This window comes from Ranitomeya variabilis, chromosome 1 (genome assembly GCF_051348905.1).
Source record: "Ranitomeya variabilis isolate aRanVar5 chromosome 1, aRanVar5.hap1, whole genome shotgun sequence".
Lineage (NCBI taxonomy): Eukaryota > Metazoa > Chordata > Amphibia > Anura > Dendrobatidae > Ranitomeya > Ranitomeya variabilis.
The window spans coordinates 384,492,544-384,517,496 of record NC_135232.1 but is presented as its reverse complement, the minus strand read 5'-3'; the positions used below and the strand labels follow the sequence as shown (position 1 = coordinate 384,517,496).

The 24,953-nt window shown below is 44.9% G+C and overlaps 1 protein-coding gene across 1 annotated transcript in view; it reads left to right on the top strand.

The window, feature by feature from the left end:
* Positions 1 to 24,953, top strand: part of LOC143760690 (transmembrane channel-like protein 2-B) — a 255,526-nt gene that overhangs the window by 93,894 nt on the left and 136,679 nt on the right. The window contains exon 8 of the mRNA XM_077249045.1: positions 16,444 to 16,542. Coding sequence (XP_077105160.1) covers positions 16,444 to 16,542 — 99 coding nt within the window. The remainder of the gene's footprint in view (positions 1 to 16,443; positions 16,543 to 24,953) is intronic.

Below are 24,953 nucleotides of genomic sequence, written 5' to 3'. Positions count from 1 at the left end.
AAACACAAGTGTTTGTGTGTGTGTGTATATGTGTGTGTGTGTATGTATATATATATACATATATACAGTGTGTATATATATATATATATATATATATATATATATATATATATACAGTTGAAACCAGAAGCACAACATGATGCTGCCACTCCCATGTTTAACAGTTGGGATGATGTTCTTAGGCTTTCAAGCTTCACCCTTTTTCATCCATATGTAACAATAGTCATTATTCTCAAAAAGTTCAATTTTATTTTCATCAGACCACAGGACATGTCTCCAAAACTTAAGGTCTGTGTTCCTGTGTGCATTTGCAAACATTAATCTGGCTTTTTTATTTTTATTTTGGAGTATTGGCTTCTTCCTGGCAGAGTGGCCTTTCAGCCCATTTTGATACAGTACTTGCTTCACCGTGGATATTGACACAAGCTTACCAGCTTTCGCCATCATCTTCATAAGGTCTTTTGCTTTTGTCCTTGGGTTGATATGCACATGTCGGACCAAAGCACGTTCATCTCTCAAACACAGAACCTGTCTCCTTCCTGAGCGGTATAATGGCTGGATATTCCCATCTTGTTTGTACTTGCATATAATTGTTTGTACAGATGAACAAGGCACCAGGTATCTTTAAATTGCCCTAGTGGATGAACCAGACTTGTGCAAGTCCACAATTCTATTCCTGCTATCTTGGCTAATTAACTGAGACTTTCCCTCAATGCTGCACAAAGAAGCAGTGAGTTTCAGGTGTGCATTAAAATACATCCACAGGTGTGTCTCTAATTAACTCAGATGTTGCCAGACACATGACATCATCTTATAATCAGTCCAGAATTGTTAAAAGGCATACTAATCTTAGTATATGTAAACATTTGACTTTTGCAGTAAGTAATAAAAATGCCTTAAAACATGCCTCTCTCTCTCTCTTTCTCACTCGCTCTTGCTCTTTTGTTCTCCTAAAACAGGAAAGATTTACCATATTTTTCGGACTATTAGACGCACCGGACTATAAGATGCACCTAGGTTTTAGAGGAGGAAATTAGGGAAAAAAAATTGAAGCAAAAATATGGTAAATTCTGCACTTAATATCCCCTATCCTAGTATGTATGGTCCCCTCATCCCCATTCTGATACACATGGCTCCCTCATCCCCATCCTGGTATGAATGGCCCGCTCTTCCCTATCCTGGTATTAATGACCCCATCCTTATCCTGGTATGATTGTCACCACCCTGGTCCTGGCATACACGGCCCCATCCTTATCCTGGTATGCTTGGCCCCATCACGGTCCTAGTTTGATTGGTCCCATCTTTATTCTGGTATGATTGTCCCCATCCCATTCCTGGTATGATTGGTTCCATTCTTATTCTGGTATAATTGGCCCCATCCCGTTCCTGGTATGATTGAACCCATCAAGGTCCTGGTATAATTGACTCCATAAAGGTCCTGGTATGATTGGCCCCATCCAGTTTCTGGTTTGATTGGTCCCATCCTATTTGTTTTATAATTGGCCCCATCCCGTTCCTGATATTCAGGGCCCCTTCAGGAAAGATGGAAAAAACCATTACACTTACCTTCCTCTGCTCCCTCGCAGTCACAGCATCCTGCTCTGGTCCCAGCAGCTGCTTAATGCTTGTAAACAGCGCATGGCAGGGACATCATGCGCTGCTCACAAGCACAGCACAACTGCCAGAATACTCACCGGGACCATTCATCGCAGAGAGCGGTGAGTATCCAGTCCTTTTCAGTAGCGTTCAGTGTCAGCCAGCGGCTTCCTGCTGCTGCGGCAGTCACATGTGCCGATACTTAAGAGAAATTAATATTCATAATATTCATTTCTCGTAAATATCGGCACACGTGACTGCCGGCAGCAGCAGGAAGGCTTCGACTGACACTGTGTGCTACTGAAGAGGAATGAACGGTCCCGTGAGTATTCCAGCAGCTGCTGGCACCAGAGCAGGACACTGCGAGTGAGCGGGGGAAGGAAAGTGTAATGCGGTTTTTTTTAATCTTTTCTGATGGGACCAATCATACCAGCAACAGGATAGAGCCAATCATGCCAGGATGCCAGAACAAAATGAATATTCATTTCCCTCCATGCCCATGGCCATGGAATGCAGTGCACATTAATTTCTCTTTAGCAGCGGGCAGGAGTTAGCCGGAGCCGCCGGCTTCAGCCTCCTGTCACCTAATGCTTCGCCGAAACCACTCCCCCACTTCCCCACCACAGCCAGAGCCCATACATCCAGACTATAAGACGCACCCCAAAGCAAAGTGCATCTTATAGTCTGAAAAATACGGTATTCTGATTTCATGTCAGATATAGAGAATAACATGCATATGTGTCTTTTTGGACAGTGTATGTAAACTTCTGGTTTCAACTGTATATATAGATTAGAGAGATAAATGAAAAGCCGTCAATTCAGCACCCGTGTACAGCAAAATCACAGCGGGACCCAACAGACTAGAATGCATGGATTACATATACACATAGAATAGATAGATATAAAGATGTCAGTCACATATATGATTAGTGCAGTGCATGTGCAGCTTACTGTACATCTATTTAATTAATAAATGATTATTTTTGTGAAATAATGGCGTGGGCTCCCATGTAATTTACCAAACCAGCGGAGGGAAAGTCAATGGCTGGGAGCTGATGTTTATAGCATTGGAAGGGGGTAATACCCATGGAGCTTCGCAGGCTATTAATATCAACTCACAGCTGTGTATTTAGCCTTTACTGGCTATTAAAAGGGGGGAACCAAAAAAGACGTAGGGTCCCCTGATAATTAATAATCAGCAAAGGCTAGGCTGACAGCTGCAGGATGATATTAATAGCCTAGGAAGGGGCCATGAATATTGCTACCCAGGCTAGAAATATCAGCTCTCAGCCACCCCGGAAAAGGTGCATGTATAAGTTGTTCCAATTCTGTCACTTAGGCCGGGGTTCCACTAGCGTAGAATACGGACGAGTGCTATGCGAGAAAACATCGCATAGCACTCGGACCACTATTAATCTTTGGCAGCTCCCATCACCATTTTTTTTTCTCGGGCATATTTAGTGTGAGAGTGAAATTGCAGCATGTTGCGATTGTGCGCGTATATTGCCCGAGTCTCGCTAATGCAAGTCTATGAGTGCGATAAAAAATTGGACACCACATGGACCATCAGTGTGACTTGCGAGAAAAATGCACACATTTTCCTCATTTCAGCCCATTGAGCCACTAAATTCAATGGTGAAAAGCAGTGAGAAACGTAAAGCCATACGCATGTCATACGAAAGTCATATGGATAAATAGGTGTGAGAAAATCGCATCATCGAATTCCAAACGCATCACACACAGATGACCATACAGAGAACACTTGTGTGACTCTTGGCAGGCACACTCAGACCGATTTTTTTCATACGTGAAGTGTGATCCCAGCCTTAGCCTCACTCTTTCCATGGACAATGGCATCTCCATTACCAAACTCTGGGCTTGAAGTCACCTGAAAATACAAAGGCAACGTCAACCCTCCCAACTATTACCCCACTTGCCACCGCTTCAGGGCACGTGGAAAGAGCAAGGTTAAGTGCCAGAATTTGAACAACTTATAGATGGACCTTTTCTGGGGCGGCTGAGAGCTGATGTTTTTCCCCTGGGGGGTGCAATATCCATGGCCCCTTCCTAGGCTTTTAATATCACCCAACAGCTGTCTGCCTTGCTGGTTAATAACTATAGGGGGACCCTACTTCTTTTTTATTGGGGGTCTCCCATTTTAATAGCCACGTAAGGCTAAGTATACAGCCGTGAGTTGATATTAATAGCCTGGCAAGCTACATGGGTATTACCCGCTTCCCATGCTATAAACATCTGACCCCAGCCATCGGCATTCCCCCTGCTGGTTTTGAAAATTCTGTGGGAGCATGTGGAGACACAGCATTGTATCTTAATTAACCAGACATCTATTTTAAGCAAACCAAGAAGTATAGACTGTTATCTGTATGTTGGCTTTTGAATTTAAGCATTTATTTCTGGTTGGTCAAAAAAACAGACTTTTGCTTGTGTAAATCTGTAATATTGACTTGTAAGCTGATATGTAATATAACATAGAGTGCTCTTAACCTTGATGACAAGTGATATGCTAATTATGCATTGGGTAGCCCAAATAGTTTGTTGCTTTTCAAAACAGAGTAGAAAATCTATGCAAATAGATTACATAATCAAACAAGGTGACTTGGTCGTCACTATTTTTCCCCTTATCTGTGATGCTGGACTTGATAAGTATAAAAATAGTTTACATACCTCAGTATAGACTGACAGAGACAGAGAGAGAGACAGCCAGAGATGCTGCCAAGACATCCAAATATCCAAGAGATCCTACAGGACTGCTGCCAATTCATCATGGCTCCATTACGAGCGACATGGATCTATCATTCTACAGGAAACAACCTAGGCGTTTTCAGCCGTGGTTGGAAGAATACAGATCTGCTCCATTGACCATTGCTGAACCATGTATACTGTCATGATCTCTGCAAGCAGAGATCATAGCAAGCCTATAGAGGGACAAGCTCTCGGAAGATGGAACTATACTGACCATGAACTAAGCCTGCCGCGCAACTAGAAATAGCCAGGTAGCATTTCCTATTTATTGCTAGATGCCCAGCTCTGGCCTAAGACCTAAATAGCTAGCAGAGGGAAATATAAGACCTGGCTCACCTCTAGAGAAATATTCCAAAGAAGACAGTTGCCCCCCACATATAATGACGGTGAGTTCAGATGAAACAACAAACGCAGCAGGAAAATAGTCTTAGCAAATTTGAGGTCCGCTTACTAGATAGCAGAAGACAGATAGTATACTTTCATGGTCAGCAGAAAAACACTAACAAAACACCATCCAGAGATTACCTTAAACTCTGGCATTAACTCATAACACCAGAGTAGCAATCCCTGATCAACGAGAGCTTTCCAGACACAGTAACAAAACTTCAGCTGTGAACTGGAACAAATAGGCAAACGAAACATGGACAAAAGTCCAACTTATCTAGTAGTTGTCAGAAGCAGGAACAAGCACTGAGAGGCATCAGATAACATTGTTGACCGGCAAGAAACCACCAGAGAAATGAGCTTAAATAGCGACACCCACTACTGATGGAACCAGGTGAAACAGGAAAGAGGATGACAAGTCCAATTCCACAAGCGGCCACCGGGGGAGCCCAGAATCCAAATTCACAACAGTACCCCCCCTCAAGGAGGGGGCACCGAACCCTCACCAGATCCACCAGGGCGACCAGGATGAGCCCTATGGAAGGCACGAACAAGATCAGAAGCATGAACATCAGATGCATTGACCCAAGAATTATCCTCCTGGCCGTAACCCTTCCAGTTGACCAGATACTGGAGTCTCCGTCTGGAAACACGAGAGTCCAAAATCTTCTCCACAACGTACTCCAACTCACCCTCAACCAACACCGGAGCAGGAGGCTCAACTGAAGGTACAACAGGCACCTCATACCTGCGCAATAACGACCGATGAAAAACGTTATGAATGGAAAAGGACGCAGGGAGGTCCAAACGGAAAGAAACAGGATTAAGAATCTCCAATATTCTATAAGGGCCGATGAACCGAGGTTTAAACTTAGGAGAAGAGACCCTCATAGGGACAAAACGAGAAGACAACCAGACCAAATCTCCAACACAAAGCCGAGAACCAACACGACGATGACGGTTGGCAAAACGCTGAGTCTTCTCCTGGGACAACTTCAAATTGTCCATAACCTGCCCCCAGATGTGATGCAATCTCTCCACCACCGCATCCACTCCAGGACAATCCGAGGATTCCACCTGACCGGAGGAAAATCGAGGGTGAAACCCCGAATTACAGAAAAACGGGGACACCAAGGTGGAAGAGCTGGCCCGATTATTGAGGGCGAACTCTGCCAATGGCAAAAAAGCAACCCAATCATCCTGGTCAGCAGAGACAAAACACCTCAGATATGTCTCCAGGGTCTGATTAGTCCGCTCGGTCTGGCCATTAGTCTGAGGGTGAAAAGCAGATGAAAAAGACAAATCTATGCCCATCCTAGCACAGAATGCCCGCCAAAATCTAGACACAAATTGGGTACCTCTGTCAGAAACAATATTCTCAGGAATACCGTGCAATCGGACAACATTCTGAAAAAACAGAGGAACCAACTCAGAAGAAGAAGGCAACTTGGGCAGAGGAACCAAATGGACCATTTTAGAGAAACGGTCACAGACCACCCAGATGACAGACATCTTCTGGGAAACAGGCAGATCTGAAATAAAATCCATCGAGATGTGTGTCCAAGGCCTCTTAGGAATAGGCAAGGGCAACAGCAGTCCGCTAGCCCGAGAACTACAAGACTTGGCCCGAGCACAAATGTCACATGACTGCACAAAGACTCGCACATCTCGTGACAGGGAAGGCCACCAGAAGGATCTTGCCACCAAATCCCTGGTACCAAAAATTCCGGGATGACCTGCCAATGCAGAAGAATGTACCTCAGAGATGACTCTACTGGTCCAATCATCCGGAACAAACAGTCTATCAGGCGGACAACGATCCGGTCTATCCGCCTGAAACTCTTGCAAGGACCGCCGCAGATCAGGAGAAACGGCCGACAAAATTACTCCCTCCCTAAGGATACCTGTGGGTTCAGTATTACCAGGAGAGTCCGGGTCAAAACTCCTAGAAAGGGCATCTGCCTTAACATTCTTAGAACCCGGTAGGTATGACACCACAAAATTAAAGCGAGAAAAAAATAAAGACCAGCGCGCCTGTCTAGGATTCAGGCGCCTGGCAGTCTCAAGATAAATCAAATTTTTGTGGTCAGTCAATACCACCACCTGATGCTTAGCCCCCTCTAGCCAATGGCGCCACTCCTCAAACGCCCACTTCATGGCCAAAAGCTCCCTATTCCCAACATCATAATTCCGCTCTGCGGGCGAAAATTTGCGAGAAAAGAAGGCACAAGGCCTAATGACGGAGCAGTCGGAACCTTTCTGCGACAACACTGCCCCAGCTCCGATCTCCGAAGCGTCAACCTCAACCTGAAAAGGCAGATTCACATCAGGCTGACGTAACACAGGGGCAGAGGCAAAACGGTGCTTAAGCTCCTGAAAGGCCTCTACAGCATGAGGGGACCAATTAGCAACATCAGCGCCATGTCTGGTCAAATCAGTCAGTGGTTTAACGACATCCGAAAAACCAGCAATAAATCGGCGGTAAAAGTTGGCAAAGCCCAAAAATCTCTGAAGACCCTTAAGAGAGGAGGGCTGAGTCCAGTCACAAATAGCTTGCACCTTGACGGGATCCATCTCAATGGAAGAGGGAGAAAAAATATACCCCAAAAAGGAAATTTTCTGGACCCCAAAAACGCACTTAGACCCCTTCACACATAAAGAATTAGACCGCAGAACCTGAAAAACTCTCCTGACCTGCTGGACATGAGAGTCCCAGTCATCAGAAAAAATCAGAATATCATCCAGATATATTATCATAAATTTATCCAGAAAATCGCGGAAAATATCATGCATAAAAGACTGGAAAACTGAAGGGGCATTAGAAAGACCAAAAGGCATGACCAAATACTCAAAGTGGCCCTCGGGCGTATTAAATGCGGTCTTCCACTCATCCCCCTGCCTGATCCGCACCAAATTATACGCCCCACGAAGATCAATTTTAGAGAACCACTTAGCACCCTCTATACGAGCAAACAAATCAGTAAGCAATGGCAATGGGTATTGGTACTTAACAGTGATCTTATTCAGAAGCCGATAATCAATACATGGTCTCAAAGAGCCGTCCTTTTTTGAGACAAAGAAAAACCCAGCTCCCAAGGGAGAAGAAGATGGACGAATATGTCCCTTTTCCAAAGACTCCTTTATATATTCCCGCATAGCAGCATGTTCCGGCACGGACAGATTAAACAAACGACCCTTTGGATATTTGCAACCCGGTATCAAATCTATGGCACAATCGCACTCACGGTGCGGAGGTAACGACCCAAGCTTGGGTTCGTCAAAGACGTCTTGATAATCTGAGAGGAACTCAGGGACTTCAGAGGGAATGGACGACGAAATAGAAACCAAAGGTAAGTCCCCATGAATACCCTTACATCCCCAGCTCAACACAGACATTGCTCTCCAGTCCAAGACTGGATTGTGAGACTGCAACCATGGCAATCCCAGTACCAAATCGTCATGTAAATTATACAGCACCAGGAAACGAATAATCTCCTGGTGATCCGGATTGATACGCATGGTTACTTGTGTCCAGTATTGTGGTTTATTATTAGCCAATGGGGTGGAGTCAATCCCCTTCAGAGGAATAAGAGTCTCCAAAGGCTCTAAATCAAAACCACAACGATTGGCAAAGGACCAATCCATAAGACTCAGAGCGGCGCCAGAGTCAACATAGGCGTCCGTGGCAATGGATGACAAAGAGCAAATCAGGGTTACAGACAAAATAAACTTAGACTGAATGGTGCCAATGGAAACAGACTTATCAAGCTTCTTTGTACGCCTAGAGCATGCTGATATAACATGAGTAGAATCCCCACAATAGAAGCACAATCCATTCTTCCGTCTAAAATTCTGTCGCTCGCTCCTGGACAGAATTCTATCACACTGCATACTTTCTGGCGTCTTTTCCATAGACACCGCCAGATGGTGCACCGGTTTGCGCTCCCGCAGACGCCTATCAATCTGAATAGCCATTGTCATGGACTCATTCAGACCTGCAGGCACAGGGAACCCCACCATAACATCCTTAACGGCATCAGAGAGACCTTCTCTGAAAGTTGCCGCCAAGGCGCACTCATTCCACTGAGTAAGCACAGACCATTTACGGAATTTTTGGCAGTAAACCTCAGCTTCGTCTTGCCCCTGAGATAGTGCCATCAAAGTTTTTTCTGCCTGAAGTTCCAAATGAGGTTCCTCATAAAGCAAGCCCAAGGCCAGAAAAAACGCATCCACATCGCGCAACGCAGGATCCCCTGCTGGCAATGAGAAGGCCCAATCTTGAGGGTCACCCCTGAGCAAGGAAATCACAATCCTAACCTGCTGAGCAGGGTCTCCAGCTGAACGAGACTTCAGGGACAAATAAAGCTTACAATTATTTCGGAAATTCTGGAAGCTAGCTCTATTCCCTGTGAAGAACTCCGGCAAAGGAATTCTCGGCTCTGATACTGGAGCATGTACCACAAAATCTTGTAAATTTTGTACTTTCGTGATGAGATTATTCAAACCCGCAGTTACACTCTGAAGATCCATTATTGTCAGGTGCACACAGAGCCATACAGAGATGAAGAGGAGAGAGAGAAAAAAGACTGCAGCAAGGCAAACTGGAGGGAAAAAAAAAAAAAAAAAAAAAAATTCCAGCAGACTTCTTATAACTCTCCTTTCTCAACCTGGGTCTTTAACACTTTAGGGTCCGGTCAAACTGTCATGATCTCTGCAAGCAGAGATCATAGCAAGCCTATAGAGGGACAAGCTCTCGGAAGATGGAACTATACTGACCATGAACTAAGCCTGCCGCGCAACTAGAAATAGCCAGGTAGCATTTCCTATTTATTGCTAGATGCCCAGCTCTGGCCTAAGACCTAAATAGCTAGCAGAGGGAAATATAAGACCTGGCTCACCTCTAGAGAAATATTCCAAAGAAGACAGTTGCCCCCCACATATAATGACGGTGAGTTCAGATGAAACAACAAACGCAGCAGGAAAATAGTCTTAGCAAATTTGAGGTCCGCTTACTAGATAGCAGAAGACAGATAGTATACTTTCATGGTCAGCAGAAAAACACTAACAAAACACCATCCAGAGATTACCTTAAACTCTGGCATTAACTCATAACACCAGAGTAGCAATCCCTGATCAACGAGAGCTTTCCAGACACAGTAACAAAACTTCAGCTGTGAACTGGAACAAATAGGCAAACGAAACATGGACAAAAGTCCAACTTATCTAGTAGTTGTCAGAAGCAGGAACAAGCACTGAGAGGCATCAGATAACATTGTTGACCGGCAAGAAACCACCAGAGAAATGAGCTTAAATAGCGACACCCACTACTGATGGAACCAGGTGAAACAGGAAAGAGGATGACAAGTCCAATTCCACAAGCGGCCACCGGGGGAGCCCAGAATCCAAATTCACAACAGTATACGTTTGGAGAAAGCAAGAATTGGGACCTGCCAGTCGCCTGGCTCCATGGAGATGTTCGGAGAAGTCAGGTTGTGACCCTCGGGTCAACTGGCCTTGTACCTCAATGGACTGTCATCTTCCTAAGCTTGTCATTACCTCCTCTCTGTGTGCCACAGGCAGGGTAGTTGACCCTGGGGGCTCTGAAGTAATAGCTGCCATTATCCCGGAGAGTCAGTGGAAGGGTAAGACTCTGTAATGTGTGCCATTTTGGGGTATTTTCCTGGGACTGTTTAACATATTATCTGCCTGTTTTGTGGTTCAATAAAGCATTGCCACACTGTTTTACCTTCACCCTGTGTTGTCTGAGTAGCATTATACCCACGTTAAAGGGAGAATAGGCGTGCAGTGGGACGATCCCTGGTCCATGTGGGTTAGGCTAGTGGAACTGGGCGCCCACCGACCCCCTTGTCTCCACAGAGCCACACCATTTTTTTCAGAAAAATAAGCATTAATTACATACATGTACAGTAAGCTGCACATGCACTGCTCTAATCATATATGAGACTGACATCTCTGTTCTGTCTCCGCCATCTAATTTGTTACCTCTGATTATCTGTTTGCATAATTTGCAGTTCTCTCAGTAGTATGAGTATACAGGAATTCATATATTCATATCTTTTTTTGTCTGTAGTGTTTTGGCTCCCTATAGCGGTCAGAGTCATGTTCACAGTCCTATTTTCAGTTTTTTCTATTTTCCATGTCAGATTCTCCTCCCCCCTTTTGCAATGCATTATGGTAGCTCAGCCTCAATCTTCCTCCATTTCCTTCATTCTGCTTTCAAGGAAAGACGCTTTCACTTCATTCCTCTTGCGATTGCACTGCCATTTCAACACACCAATATATTATCACGTTCAATAAAAGCCCAGACTTAACCACAGTCTCCTTATTGGACTCTGGTATAGCAGTTTAGCTGCCTGTATAGCTACATGAGCCTGCCTCATTTAGCGAGGACAGAACAATCTCTATATCTATCTATTCTATGCGTATACAGTACAGACCAAAAGTTTGGACATACCATCTCATTTAAAGATTTTTCTGTATTTTCATGACTATGAAAATTCTACATTCACACTGAAGGCATCAAAACTATGAATTAACACATGTGGAATTATATACTTAACAAAAAAGTGTGAAACAACTGAAATTATGTCTCATATTCTAGGTTCTTCAAAGTAGCCACCTTTTGCTTTGATGACTGCTGTGCATACTCTTGGCATTCTTGATGAGCTTCAAGAGGTAGTCACCAGGAATGGTCTTCCAACAATCTTGAAGGAGTTCCCAGAGATACTTAGCACTTGTTGGCCCTTTTGCCTTCACTCTGCGGTCCAGCTCACCCCAAACCATCTCGGTTGTGTTCAGGTCTGGTGACTGTGGAGACCAGGTCATCTGGCGTAGCACCCCTTCCCTCTCCTTCTTTGTCAAATAGCCCTTACACAGCATGGAGGTGTGTTTAGGGTCATTGTGTCATTGTCCTGTTGAAAAATAAATGATGGTCCAACTAAACGCAAACCAGATGGAATAGCATGCCGCTGCAAGATGCTATGGTAGCCATGCTGGTTCAGTATGCCTTCAATTTTGAATAAATTCCCAACAGTGTCACCAGCAAAGCACCCCCACACCATCACACCTCCTCCTCCATGCTTCACGGTGGGAACCAGGCATGTAGAGTCCATCCATTCAACTTTTCTGCATCGCACAAAGACACGGTGGTTGGAAACAAAGAAATTTGGACTCATCAGACCAAAGCAAAGATTTCCACTGGTCTAATGTCCATTCTTGTGTTCTTTATCCCAAACAAGTCTCTTCTGCTTGTTGCCTGTCCTTAGCAGTGGTTTCCTAGCAGCTATTTTACCATGATGGCCTGCTGCACAAAGTCTCCTCTTAACAGTTGTTGTAGAGATGTGTCTGCTGTTTGAACTCTGTGTGGCATTGACCTGGTCTCTAATCTGAGCTGCAGTTAACCTGCGATTTCTGAGGCTGGTGACTCGGATAAACTTATCCTCAGAAGCAGAGGTGACTCTTGGTCTTCCTTTCCTGGGGCGGTTCTCATGTGAGCCAGTTTCTTTGTAGCGCTTGATGGTTTTTGCCACTGCACTTGGGGACACTTTCAAAGTTTTCCCAATTTTTTGGACTGACTGACCTTCATTTCTTAAAGTAATGATGGCCACTCATTTTTCTTTGCTTAGCTGCTTTTTTCTTGCCATTATACAAATTCTAACAGTGTATTCAGTAGGACTATCAGCTGTGTATCCACCAGACTTCTGCACAACACAACTGATGGTCACAACACCATTTATAAGGCAATAAATCCCACTTACAGTGGGGCAAAAAAGTATTTAGTCAGTCAGCAATAGTGCAAGTTCCACCACTTAAAAAGATGAGAGGTGTCTGTAATTTACATCATAGGTAGACCTCAACTATGGGAGACAAACTGAGAAACAAAAATCCAGAAAATCACATTGTCTGTTTTTTTTATCATTTTATTTGCATATTATGGTGGAAAATAAGTATTTGGTCAGAAACAAACAATCAAGATTTCTGGCTCTCACAGACCTGTAACTTCTTCTTTAAGAGTCTCCTCTTTCCTCCACTCATTACCTGTAGTAATGGCACCTGTTTAAACTTGTTATCAGTATAAAAAGACACCTGTGCACACCCTCAAACAGTCTGACTCCAAACTCCACTATGGTGAAGACCAAAGAGCTGTCAAAGGACACCAGAAACAAAATTGTTGCCCTGCACCAGGCTGGGAAGACTGAATCTGCAATAGCCAACCAGCTTGGAGTGAAGAAATCAACAGTGGGAGCAATAATTAGAAAATGGAAGACATTCAAGACCACTGATAATCTCCCTCGATCTGGGGCTCCACGCAAAATCCCACCCCGTGGGGTCAGAATGATCACAAGAACGGTGAGCAAAAATCCCAGAACCACGCGGGGGGACCTAGTGAATGAACTGCAGAGAGCTGGGACCAATGTAACAAGGCCTACCATAAGTAACACACTACGCCACCATGGACTCAGATCCTGCAGTGCCAGACGTGTCCCACTGCTTAAGCCAGTACATATCCGGGCCCGTCTGAAGTTTGCTAGAGAGCATTTGGATGATCCAGAGGAGTTTTGGGAGAATGTCCTATGGTCTGATGAAACCAAACTGGAACTGTTTGGTAGAAACACAACTTGTCGTGTTTGGAGGAAAAAGAATACTGAGTTGCATCCATCAAACACCATACCTACTGTAAAGCATGGTGGTGGAAACATCATGCTTTGGGGCTGTTTCTCTGCAAAGGGGCCAGGACGACTGATCCGGGTACATGAAAGAATGAATGGGGCCATGTATCGTGAGATTTTGAGTGCTAACCTCCTTCCATCAGCAAGGGCATTGAAGATGAAACGTGGCTGGGTCTTTCAACATGACAATGATCCAAAGCACACCGCCAGGGCAACGAAGGAGTGGCTTCGTAAGAAGCATTTCAAGGTCCTGGAGTGGCCTAGCCAGTCTCCAGATCTCAACCCTATAGAAAACCTTTGGAGGGAGTTGAAAGTCCGTGTTGCCAAGCGAAAAGCCAAAAACATCACTGCTCTAGAGGAGATCTGCATGGAGGAATGGGCCTACATACCACCAACAGTGTTTGGCAACCTTGTGAAGACTTACAGAAAACGTTTGACCTCTGTCATTGCCAACAAAGGATGTATTACAAAGTATTGAGATGAAATTTTGTTTCCGACCAAATACTTATTTTCCACCATAATATGCAAATAAAATGATAAAAAAACAGACAATGTGATTTTCTGGATTTTTGTTCTCAGTTTGTCTCCCATAGTTGAGGTCTACCTATGATGTAAATTACAGACGCCTCTCATCTTTTTAAGTGGTGGAACTTGCACTATTGCTGACTGACTAAATACTTTTTTGCCCCACTGTATTAAACCTGACAGAGCACACCTGTGAAGTGAAAACCATTCACGGTGACTACCTCTTGAAGCTCATCAAGAAAATGGCAAGAGTGTGCAAAGCAGTCATGAAAGCAAAAGTTGGCTACTTTGAAGAACCTAAAGTATATAATTCCACATGTGTTAATTCATAGTTTTGATGCCTTCAGTGTGAATGTACAATTTTTATAGTCATGAAAATACAGAAAAATCTTTAAATGAGAAGGTGTGTCCAAACTTTTGGTCTGTACTGTATACTGTATCTGTTCTATCTAGTTTATTCTGTCAGGTCCCTATGTGATTTTACTGTACGCGGCTGCTGAATTGCTGGCTTTTCAAAGGAAATGGGCATGTAAAAATTGGACGGCACTCGCATGGTCCGTATGTCATGGGTTAAGTTTTTTTTCCTTGCATCCATTTTCTTGCATTGGTGAGTCATGTCCAAGACATGATGCAATTTTTATCCTCAGTATGATTTCAGCTGAGAAAAAAATCGCAGTTGAGATGTAACTTATTGAATAACATTGGTCAGAGTGCAATCAAATTTTTTTTAACAGATTGCACTCGTCTATTTTTCTCGTAAAAGAGTATGAGCCTTAACTCAGGCACCTGTGATGATATCTTGTCTTATGTGGTAGCTGCAGCCAAACAAAGGCTGCGGTGGTCACATTGCAGTAGGTCGGGTTGTTCAAAAAATGGAAGAGGCCAAGGCTAACGTTACCATGCAGGTGAGTAGGGTTGAGCGACTTTGACTTTTTTAGGGTCGAGTCATGTTTCACGAAACCCGACTTTTTGAAAAGTCGAGTCAGGCGAAATCGGCCGATTACTGCGAAAAGTCGAGGATCGGCCGGAACACGAAACCCTATGCACGTCAATGGGGAATTTTTATTTTTTTTTCTCTCTCTCTCTCTCCTCCCCCCCCTCCGTCCCAGCACAGAAAATCTCGTGTTACACATTGCAAATCCCTACTGCTCACAAGCGATAAAATGATGATAGCCGTGCACGCCCCTAACCCCTATGTCATCACTCTGCCCACACTCCTTCATTGGCTGAAAAAATGGCGCTAAACGCGTCATACGAAATGCGACTTTGGCGCCAAGATCGCGTACCGCATGGCCGACCCCACACAGGGATCGGGTCGGGTTTCATGAGACGCCGACTTTGCCAAAAGTCGGCGACTTATGAAAATGAACGATCCGTTTCGCTCAACCCTACAGGTGAGTGCAAATCTACACCAAAATGTAAATAATTTGTGGCATATCTGTCACATCAAATGTCCCAGTGCTTTCTGGCAGAGTTGTTGTGGACGTTTCCCGCACCCTGACAACATGTGGATCACAGCTCTGTTTTCAAATATATTGAAATCTTTTAACCAGTACAGATTTTTTTTTATCCACTGTAAGGAAACAATAATGGAAATTTCTCTTCAGTAAGTTATAATTCGAATTGCCATTAAATATTACAAATGTTATTAAAAATTCTGAGGACTTGAAACAGAAGGTATTGGAATATTGACATACAGTATAAAAATGATTTTGTTTAAAGCACCATTACAGTGGGGTTTTTTTTTCTCAGCGCTGGAGTGGTGCTTTAAATGTAAGCCCCCTGCTCCCATTCTTGTACTCTCCTTCCGGCGGTTTCACATTTTACAGATGTCACTCCGGTACCACAGCGCCATCTTGTGCCTTCAACTTCTGACCAGCCAGAAGTCAGAAGTTACATCACAAATGCTCAATGCATCTCTGAGAGATGTATTGAAAAGTGACCTCCAATGAGCTCCATAAAACACTGGAGCTGCCCTCAGGTCACTTTTTTCGCTGGATTCCGACAGGGGGATGAAAGGGGCAACAGGCGAGTATGAGACAGGGGGCAGAGGAACTATATTTAAAGCACCACTCCAGTGATGCAATAAAAAAAAATGCTGGAGTGTTGCTTTAAAGGGACCTTGACCCACATTGCCCAATCTGGGGCAACATGTGTCAGAAAAAAACATATTTTTAATAGCCAGGGACCCACCTGTCTGGCTATTCTGCTTCACGGCACAATCTCTGGCGGCTATTAAAAGTATGCTGCAGCATTTGAGTGTAAAGCATATATGGCTGAGATTTTACAGCCAATGCTTGATGCATGCTCTAAAAATACCACTTTAATAAGATCAAAATGATAATTTATAGGGCTATTCCGATCTAGGAAGCAATATCACCTTATTAGGTGGGAAAAAACCTCAATATCACTTTTGGTGCATGACTTAGTTTAAAAATTTAATGCATTGGTTGTGTTTATTTATTTGCTTTAATTTTTGTCATAGCTATTGATGGGACTGCCTGCTGGAAGCATTCCAAGAAAGACAATACCAAGGGATGAACAGGAAACTTCAATGAATTATGGTGTGCTGAGCGAGTTTGGGGTAAAGAAAAGATTTGACTTGTAGACTTATATAACCGTTTCACTTTGATTATATCCAAATACTGGTTTCTTCATTTTGCTTTTTTTAAACTGTGTATTAAAAGTTGTTCCTAGGAGTTCCTCTATTATAAAATTACCATCAACACTGATATCACTAAAATGCATTGTCTCTTACTAAGGGGCTGAGTCATCAAGACTGTATTGATGAAGTAGAAGGTGTTAAGTTCATTAAGGAGCACACACTGGTTATTGAACTCCGCTAAGTGGTGTGTGGCTACATGTGCTGTGCTACAAATGTTACGCAAGGGACTGGAGTAGCATTTCTGCCCTACAAAACACCAGTATTTTTGATGCATTCAACGGTGGGTGAACAGTGTCCTGGCTACTTCTGATCTCCACCCATTTTGTCAGAGCTGATTCAAACTTTTGCTAAAAGCCATACAATTTATGACTCTTCAAAGCTTTTATGACACTTTTCTGTGTTGCTTAATAGGCCCCCAAATCTCTACCCTAGTATTGGACAGCAGTGCACTATGATTTTTTTTTTTTTTAAATCTTGAGATTTTAGTTAAAATGTTAGTTAAAATTTTCGGATCCAGAGACAAGTATCTAAGAGGCCCTATAAGACCACTTGGAATGGAACCCTCTTCCACCATGAAGCCCTTACACAGCAGGAGGGCATGAAAAGCTTATGTTGATCTCCATATTTTCTTGATCTACTAATGTCCATATTGGTCACTAATTGAAACTCAAGAGCGAAGGTGGGCTCACCTTCATTGCTGATTCCCCTAAAGACAGCTTTGGCTTCTACCCTTACAGTTATGCCTGTTTTAAGATCCATATATTGCCCAGTCCTTTGATTAACCAAGTTGCCATTTTAATACTTTCAAATTATATTTAAATTAAACCCTTATTAATTTTCCTATCTACATGCAGATACAGGGTTTTTATGGAGGGGAATTATTTTGATGGCATTCTTATATTGCAAAAATAACCTTTCAACATGATTTTTTGTGTTAGTACAATTTTGGAGATACCAAACTTGACTTGCATAGATTATCTTTTATTTCAGAGGTGAAAAAATTTCAAATGTTTGTTACAAAATATTTTTATTTTTTGTATCACTATTTTTAATTTTCCATTGATGGACCTGTAAGATAGCTTGTTTTTTTAGTAGTAAACTGACATTTTCATTGATGCCAATTTAAGGTATATACACATGTGGTCAAAATTGTTGGTACCCCTCGTTTAATGACAGAAAAACCCACAATGGTCACAGAAATAACTTGAATCTGACAAAGTAATAATAAATAAAAGATCTATGAAAATGAACAAATGAAAGTCAGACATTGCTTTTCAACCATGCTTCCACAGAATTTAAAAAAAAAATAGAACTCATGAAACAGGCCTGGACAGAAATGATGGTAGCCTTGAAAATAATGTGACAATAGGGACATGTTAAATCATGGTGTGTCCACTAACTAGCATCACAGGTGTCTACAATCTTGGAATCAGTGAGTGGTTCTGTATATAGGGCTACAGATACTCACTGTGCTGTTTGGTGACATATTGTGTACAACATTTTGATCGCATTTGTTAGATTTCATTTATCACTTTTTAATTTTTCTATATTATTTTATAATTTTTTTTGGCCCCATAGAGGACTTGAACTAGTGGATTGTTTGATCACTTCTGTAATGGACTGGGTGGTAGAACCACTATGCCGTGATCCCAGGAAAGCCTGGAGGAGCGTGACTAGGTGCCTCACCAAGTCCAACCTCTGATGTATGATGGCTGGCGATACCGCTATCCAAGAACAACAGAACTGACCTCGGGTAGAGAGCAGCTGACTCCCAAGGGACAGGAGGCAGAAATGGCCAGGAAGGGTGTAACAGGTAGGATAGCAGATGCAGGCAGGCACTGAAGGAACACAGAGGTCACGGATATGGATGAGTCTGGCTGGTAAACAAATAAGCACTGGCAGGTGCAGGCCGGTCGGCTGAAATACAGATAAGCAATGGCAGTTGCGGACTGGATCAGCTGATATACAGATGAATACTTGCCGATGCGGACTGGACCAACTGTTATACAGATAAGCACAGACAGGTGCGGACAATACCAGCTGATATACAGACGAGTACTTGCAGGTGCAGACTGTACTGGCTGATATACAGATGAAAACTGGCAGGTGTTGACTGGACCGGCTGATATATAGATATGCACAAACAGGTGTGGATTGGCTGATATACAGACAAGTACTTGCAGGTGCGGACTGCACCGGCTGATATACTGATGAAAACTGGCAAGTGCGGACTGGACCAGCTGATATACAGATGAACACAGGCAGGTGCGGACTGGAATGCAGATAGACAAGCAGGTATGGACAGACAGGTACTGAACTAGAATACTGGCTGGGGGTTCTGGAGACCTGACAGCAAGCATGCTATGGGCTAACTAATCATGTTGCTCAGGCAACTCCGTGCTGGAGGAGGTGCCTTAAATAGTACGTGTCCCCCAGCTATTGGCTGGGGACACTTTAGGATGACGCGAGAGGCCCCTTTAAGAAAGAGGGAGCGTGCACCTTAAGCACAGTGTCACAGCCAACTGTGTACTGGCCACAACAGGATACTGCACATCTTCCCTCTGTTCAAATATAAAAGTCCTGGACAACCCCTTTAATTAAACAGCTGCATTTTCTGGCAGGTGGAATTTATAGTCAAAGATGACATTTATAATGGAAAAAAATGTAAACCAATATATTTGGTGCTGGCTTTCAGTAAAATAAAATATTTAGAGGGAACCTGTTATGAGAGCCGTTGCTCTCTATACACTGAACAGTGACTGAAATCATACCCACCCCTATGATGGGAGCCAAATACCGCTGGGATGAATACATTTAATTTCCTCCCAGTAGTGGGGCTGTTACTGCCATACTCACCTCCGCCGATCCCGGGATTGACTCTGTCGGCACTGCGCCCGCCGCTTCTTCCTCCTCTTCAGTCGCCGCTCCCGCGTCGCTGTCTGCTTCTTCCTGGTCTGGTTCCCGGCGCGTGTCTGTTTGGGCGCGTCGGCGCACCTCTTCTCTGCTGCCTGTCGTGCACCCTGTCTCCTCCCCTCCTCTCCTTACAGACCGGGCACAAACTCCTCCTCTTTATACCACGCTGCGACCTGACCCCGCAGTATTGCTGGGCCAATTAGGGGCTGGCATCTTGTATATCAGGCCGTCCTTCCCTTGTGAAGGTGCCTGATTGTTTAGTTAAACTCTGAGTTCTGCTCTATATTTGGCTTTCCCGTCCGGGCCCGCCTTACTGTCTTTTGCTCCTTCCCTATATCTCAGAGCCATAACCCTTTGTCTCCCATCACCTTGTCCTTTACTCTCCTTGTCCTGCATCTTCCAGTTCCCGCTGACCACCTCCACTTTGGTTGCTCTAGTCCTGTGCTCTCTCCTGTGGTTTTCTCCTCCCCTGTTCTTTTCTTCCCTGGAGCCGATCCCTGGTCCTGGCATCCGTGGTACTTGAGACCTCCAAGCTTGCTCCCTAACTATCCCTGTATAGGGGTTGGTCTATCTGGAACGCTCGCTCGGAGGAGGTTCGGTATTACGGTCCAGTGGGTCCACTCTTGTCTCCCGCCGTCCTTAGCATAACAGTGCAATCAGGCCATGGATCCCGCCGGGACCACTGCTCAGAAGGAGCTGGTTTTTCTACAAGAGAGCCAGACTCATATTATGTCTTTTATAAATACAATGGATACCCGCTTGTCCGCCTTACAGGCCGCGGATCCCAGTAACGCTTCTCAGTTAGTGGGTCTCCAGCAAGAGTTGGTTCAGCAACACGATACCCAGGATCACATTTTATCTTATATGGCCTCGGTAAATGACCGTTTGCTCTCTTTGCAGTCAACCTCCTTGCAGGCTTCCTCCCGCGCCTCAGATCCCGTGTCAGTCCCTACTCCTCATCTTGCTAAACCGCCTCGTTATGGCGGGGACCCCAAGCTCTGCCAAGGTTTTCTCAATCAATGTCGCCTCCATTTTGAGCTGCTGCCCCAGCAGTACCCCACCGATCGGGCCAAGGTGGCTTTTATCGTGTCCCACTTGGAGGGAGAGGCCCTATCCTGGGTTAATACTCTTTGGGAATGTGGTGTCTAGTATTGCCGTCTTTTTGGACACCTTCCGGAAGGTTTTTGATGAACCCGGTCGCCTCGCTTTAACCACGGAATCCCTCTTTAATCTACAGCAGGGCACCCTCACTGTTGGGCAATACGCAATCTGCTTCCGCACATTATCTTCTGAGCTGGGGTGGAACAACGAGGCCTTGGTTGGGGCTTTCTGGAGAGGGTTGTCCGGCAAGATCAAGGATGAACTTGCTGGTCAAGATATTCCGACCACATTGGAGGATCTCATTTCTCTTGCCACGCGCATTGATTTGCGCCTTCAGGAGCGCTCTCGAGAGGCTGCCAGAGAGAGGAGACCTTTTAGGCTATCATCTTCTTCCTCTGTCCCTAGACCACCCAGTCTTTGGGCTTCTGGTTCTTCCTGTGGCACTGTTCCTGAGCCTCTGAGTATCCTGAGTATATCCGTGAGAACCTCGCCAAGGGGTTTATACGTAAATCCTCCTCTCCCGCAGGTGCCGGCTTCTTCTTTGTAAAAAAGAAGGATGGTACTCTTTAGCCATGCATAGATTACCGGGGTCTGAATGATATTACGATAAAAAATAAGTATCCTCTACCGCTCATTCCCGAGCTCTTCGACTGCCTGAGAGGAGCCCATGTGTTCTCTAAATTAGACTTATGTGGAGCCTACAACCTCATTCGAATCCGCCCTGCAGATAATAATAATAATAATCTTTATTTTTATATAGCGCTAACATATTCCGCAGCGCTTTACAATTTTGCACACATTATCATCGCTGTCCCTGATGGGGCTCACAATCTAAATTCCCTATCAGTATGTCAGATAAGTGGAAGACCGTGTTTAACACCCGGGACGGTCAATATGAGTACCTCGTCATGCTGTTCGGTCTGTGTAAAGCACCCGCGGTATTTCAGGAGTTTGTCAATAACATTTTCTGGGATATGCTATACTCCTGCGTCGTGGTCTACCTGGATGATATCCTCATTTTCTCTCCAGATTTATCCTCCCACCGGAGGAGCGTTCGTCTTGTGCTGCAATGTCTGCGAGAGAATCGGCTATAAGCCAAGATGGAGAAGTGCATCTTCGAGCAAGCCTCTTTGCCCTTCCTAGAGTATATCGTCTCTGAGTCTGGACTGGAAATGGATGCTGAAAAATTGTCTGCGATCCTCCAGTGGCCTCGGCCAGTTGGAGTAAAGGCTATCCAACGCTTCCCTGGGTTTGCCAACTACTATCGTCAATTTATTCCGCATTTCTCATCTGTAACCAAGCCAATCTCGTGCCTTACACGAAGAGGAGTAAGAGGAGTTGATCCCGCAACTTGGTCTCCGGAGGCTGAAGATGCTTTTCTAAGTCTAAAACATGCTTTTGTGGCTGCGCCTATTTTACACTGACCCGAGGCGAGCAAACCATTTGTTCTGGAAGTGGACGCATCTTCCATTAGTGCTGGTGCAGTGCTGTCTCAGAGGTCTTCTACTGACCGGTTGGTTGCCTGCAGGTTCTTTTCTAAGGCCTTTTCATCTGCGGAGTGTAACTATTCCATCGGAGATCGGGAATTGTTAGCCTTAAAAATGGCTCTGGAAGAGTGTTCGCTATTTACTGGAGTGGGCTGTTCATCCTTTTACTATCTTCATGGACCATAAGAATCTGTCCTACCTTCAGTCTGCCCAGAGCCTAAACCCAGGCCAGGAGGTCTCTATTCTTTGCCCTTTTTGATTTCAAGTTGCACTTTCGGCCTGGTCCGAAAAACGTCAAATCCAACGCATTATCTCGATCTCTTCAACCTTCTGACTTGGAAGAGGAGCCTTCCCACATTATTGATCCATCCTAGATTGTCTGTGGCTCCCATAAACCTGATAGTCCCACCTCCAGGCAAAACCTTCGTTCCAGAGGCTGATAGAAGGATGATTTTGCTTTGGGGACATTCTTCCAAGATCTCTGGGCATGTTGGTATTAAGAAGACTCTGGAACTCATTTCTCGGTTCTATTGGTGGCCTTCTCTCCATCAAGATGTGATTGACTTTACTGCCTCGTGTTCTTCCTGTGCCAAATTCAAGGTTCCCAGACATTTACCATCGGGGCTTCTGCTTCCATTACCAGTTCCTTCATCCCCGTGGCAACACATCGCCTTGCATTTTATCACTGATCTGCCTCACTCCTCCGGGTATACTACCATTCTGGTAGTAGTGGACTGGTTTTCAAAGATGGCGCACTTTGTCCCACTACCTGGACTGCCTTCTGCTCCCGAATTAGCTAAGCTCTTTGTCCAGCACATCTTCCGACATCATGGATTTCCTCTACATATTGCATCTGATCGCGGAGTCCAATTCACATCTTGATTTTGGAGGGCTTTGTATGGCCTCTTGGAGGTAAAGTTAGACTTCTCTTCTGCATACCATCCGCAAACCAACGGCCAAGTGGAGCGAGTCAATCAAGTATTGTCTTCCTACTTTCGTCATTTTTCCAACTCTCATCAGGATGACTGGTCTGGATTTTTACCATGTGCTGATTTCGCCTATAATAACCATCCCAACAAATCTTCTGGCAAATCTCCATTCTTTTTTGTTTTTGGCATGCCTCCTAGCATTCCCTTGCTGATTGCTACCTCTTCATGGGTTTCGGCAGCTGATTCCTAGGTCATGGTATTTTCCAAAGTCTGGCTAGAGACTAAAGAGGCACTCGAGAGAGCCAGTGTACGTATGAAGAGACATGCCGACAAGAGGCGTCTAGATGCTCCAACTTATCTTCCAGGCGAGAGGGTTTGGCTTTTGTCTAAATATATCAGACTAAAGATGCCTTCCTACAAGTTCGGTCCTCGTTACATTGGTCCTTTTGAAGTCCTCCGCCGCATCAATAATGTATCCTACAAGCTCAGGTTGCCTGCCTCGCTCCGTATTCCCAACATTTTCCATGTTTTTCTCCTAAAACCAGTCATTCTGAATCATTTCCATCCTGCTTCCGGCTCTTCTCCTTCACCGTTCTGTGCTGATAATATTTTTGAAGTGAAAGATATTTTAGCTTCCAAGAGTGTCAGGGGCAAGACTTTCTTTTTAATTGATTGGAAGGGGTTTGGGCCCAAGGAGAAGTCTTGGGAACCTCGGGAGAACATTAATGCACCTCGTATTCTTAAGAGATTTTTGTCTAAGAGAAGAGGAGAGGGGTGTAAGAGAGGGGGTACTGTTACTACCATACTCACCTTCTCCGATCCCGGGACTGACTCTGTCGGAGCCGCGTCCGCCGCTCCTTCCTCCTCTTCGGTTGCCGCTCCCGTGTCGCTGCCTGCTTCTTCCTGGTCTGGTTCCCGGCACGTGTCTGTTAGGGCACATCGGCGCACCTCTTCTCTGCTGCCTGTCGCGCGCCCTGTCTCCTCCTCTCCTCTCCTTAGGGACCGGGCGCGCGCACACTCCTCCTCTTTATTCCACGCTGCGACCTGACCCGGCAGTATTGTTGGGCCAATTAGGGGCTGGCATCTTGTATATCAGGCCATCCTTCCCTTGTGAAGGCTCCTGATTGATTAGTTAAACTCTGAGTTCTGCTCTATGTTTGGCTTTCCCGTCCAGGCCCACCTTACTGTCTTTTGCTCCTTCCCTATATCTCAGAGCCTTAACCCTTTGTCTCTCATCACCTCGTCCTTTACTCTCCTTGTCCTGCATCTTCCAGTTCCCGCTGACCATCTCCACTTTGGCCGCTCTAGTCCTGTGCTCTCTCCTGTGGTTTTCTCCTCCCCTGTTCTGTTCTTCCCTGGAGCCGATCCCTGGTCCTGGCATCCATGGTACTTGAGACCTCCAAGCTTGCTCTCTAACTATCCCTGTATAGGGGTTGGTCTATCTGGAACGCTCGCTCGGAGGTGGTTCGTATTACGGTCCAGTGGGTCCATTCTTCCCGCCGCCCTCGGTGTAACAGGGGCTCCCGATGTTAGAACGCTATTAACCTGCAAACTAGCCAAATATCTGCAGGTTTATAGCTTTATTTTACATGACTGATTCACTTTGACCTGCTAGACCAGGGGTGGGGAACCTCAGGCCCCAGGGCCATTTATGGCCCTCGATGACCTTTTATCATGCCCCCGGACAGATTCTCAGGGACCGCATTCTTGGTCAGGGAGGTGTATTTTGATTACAACCAGCTCATTAATTTCTTCTGCTCTGTTAACACACACACAGTGTTCACTACTGAACACTGAAGGCTATGCAATGAAAGATCACATCCTGAAAGCAGTGCCACAGTCATGATGCACTTTGTGGGCAGAGTTTGTACGGCCCCCAGAGGATGGTATAAATATCCAA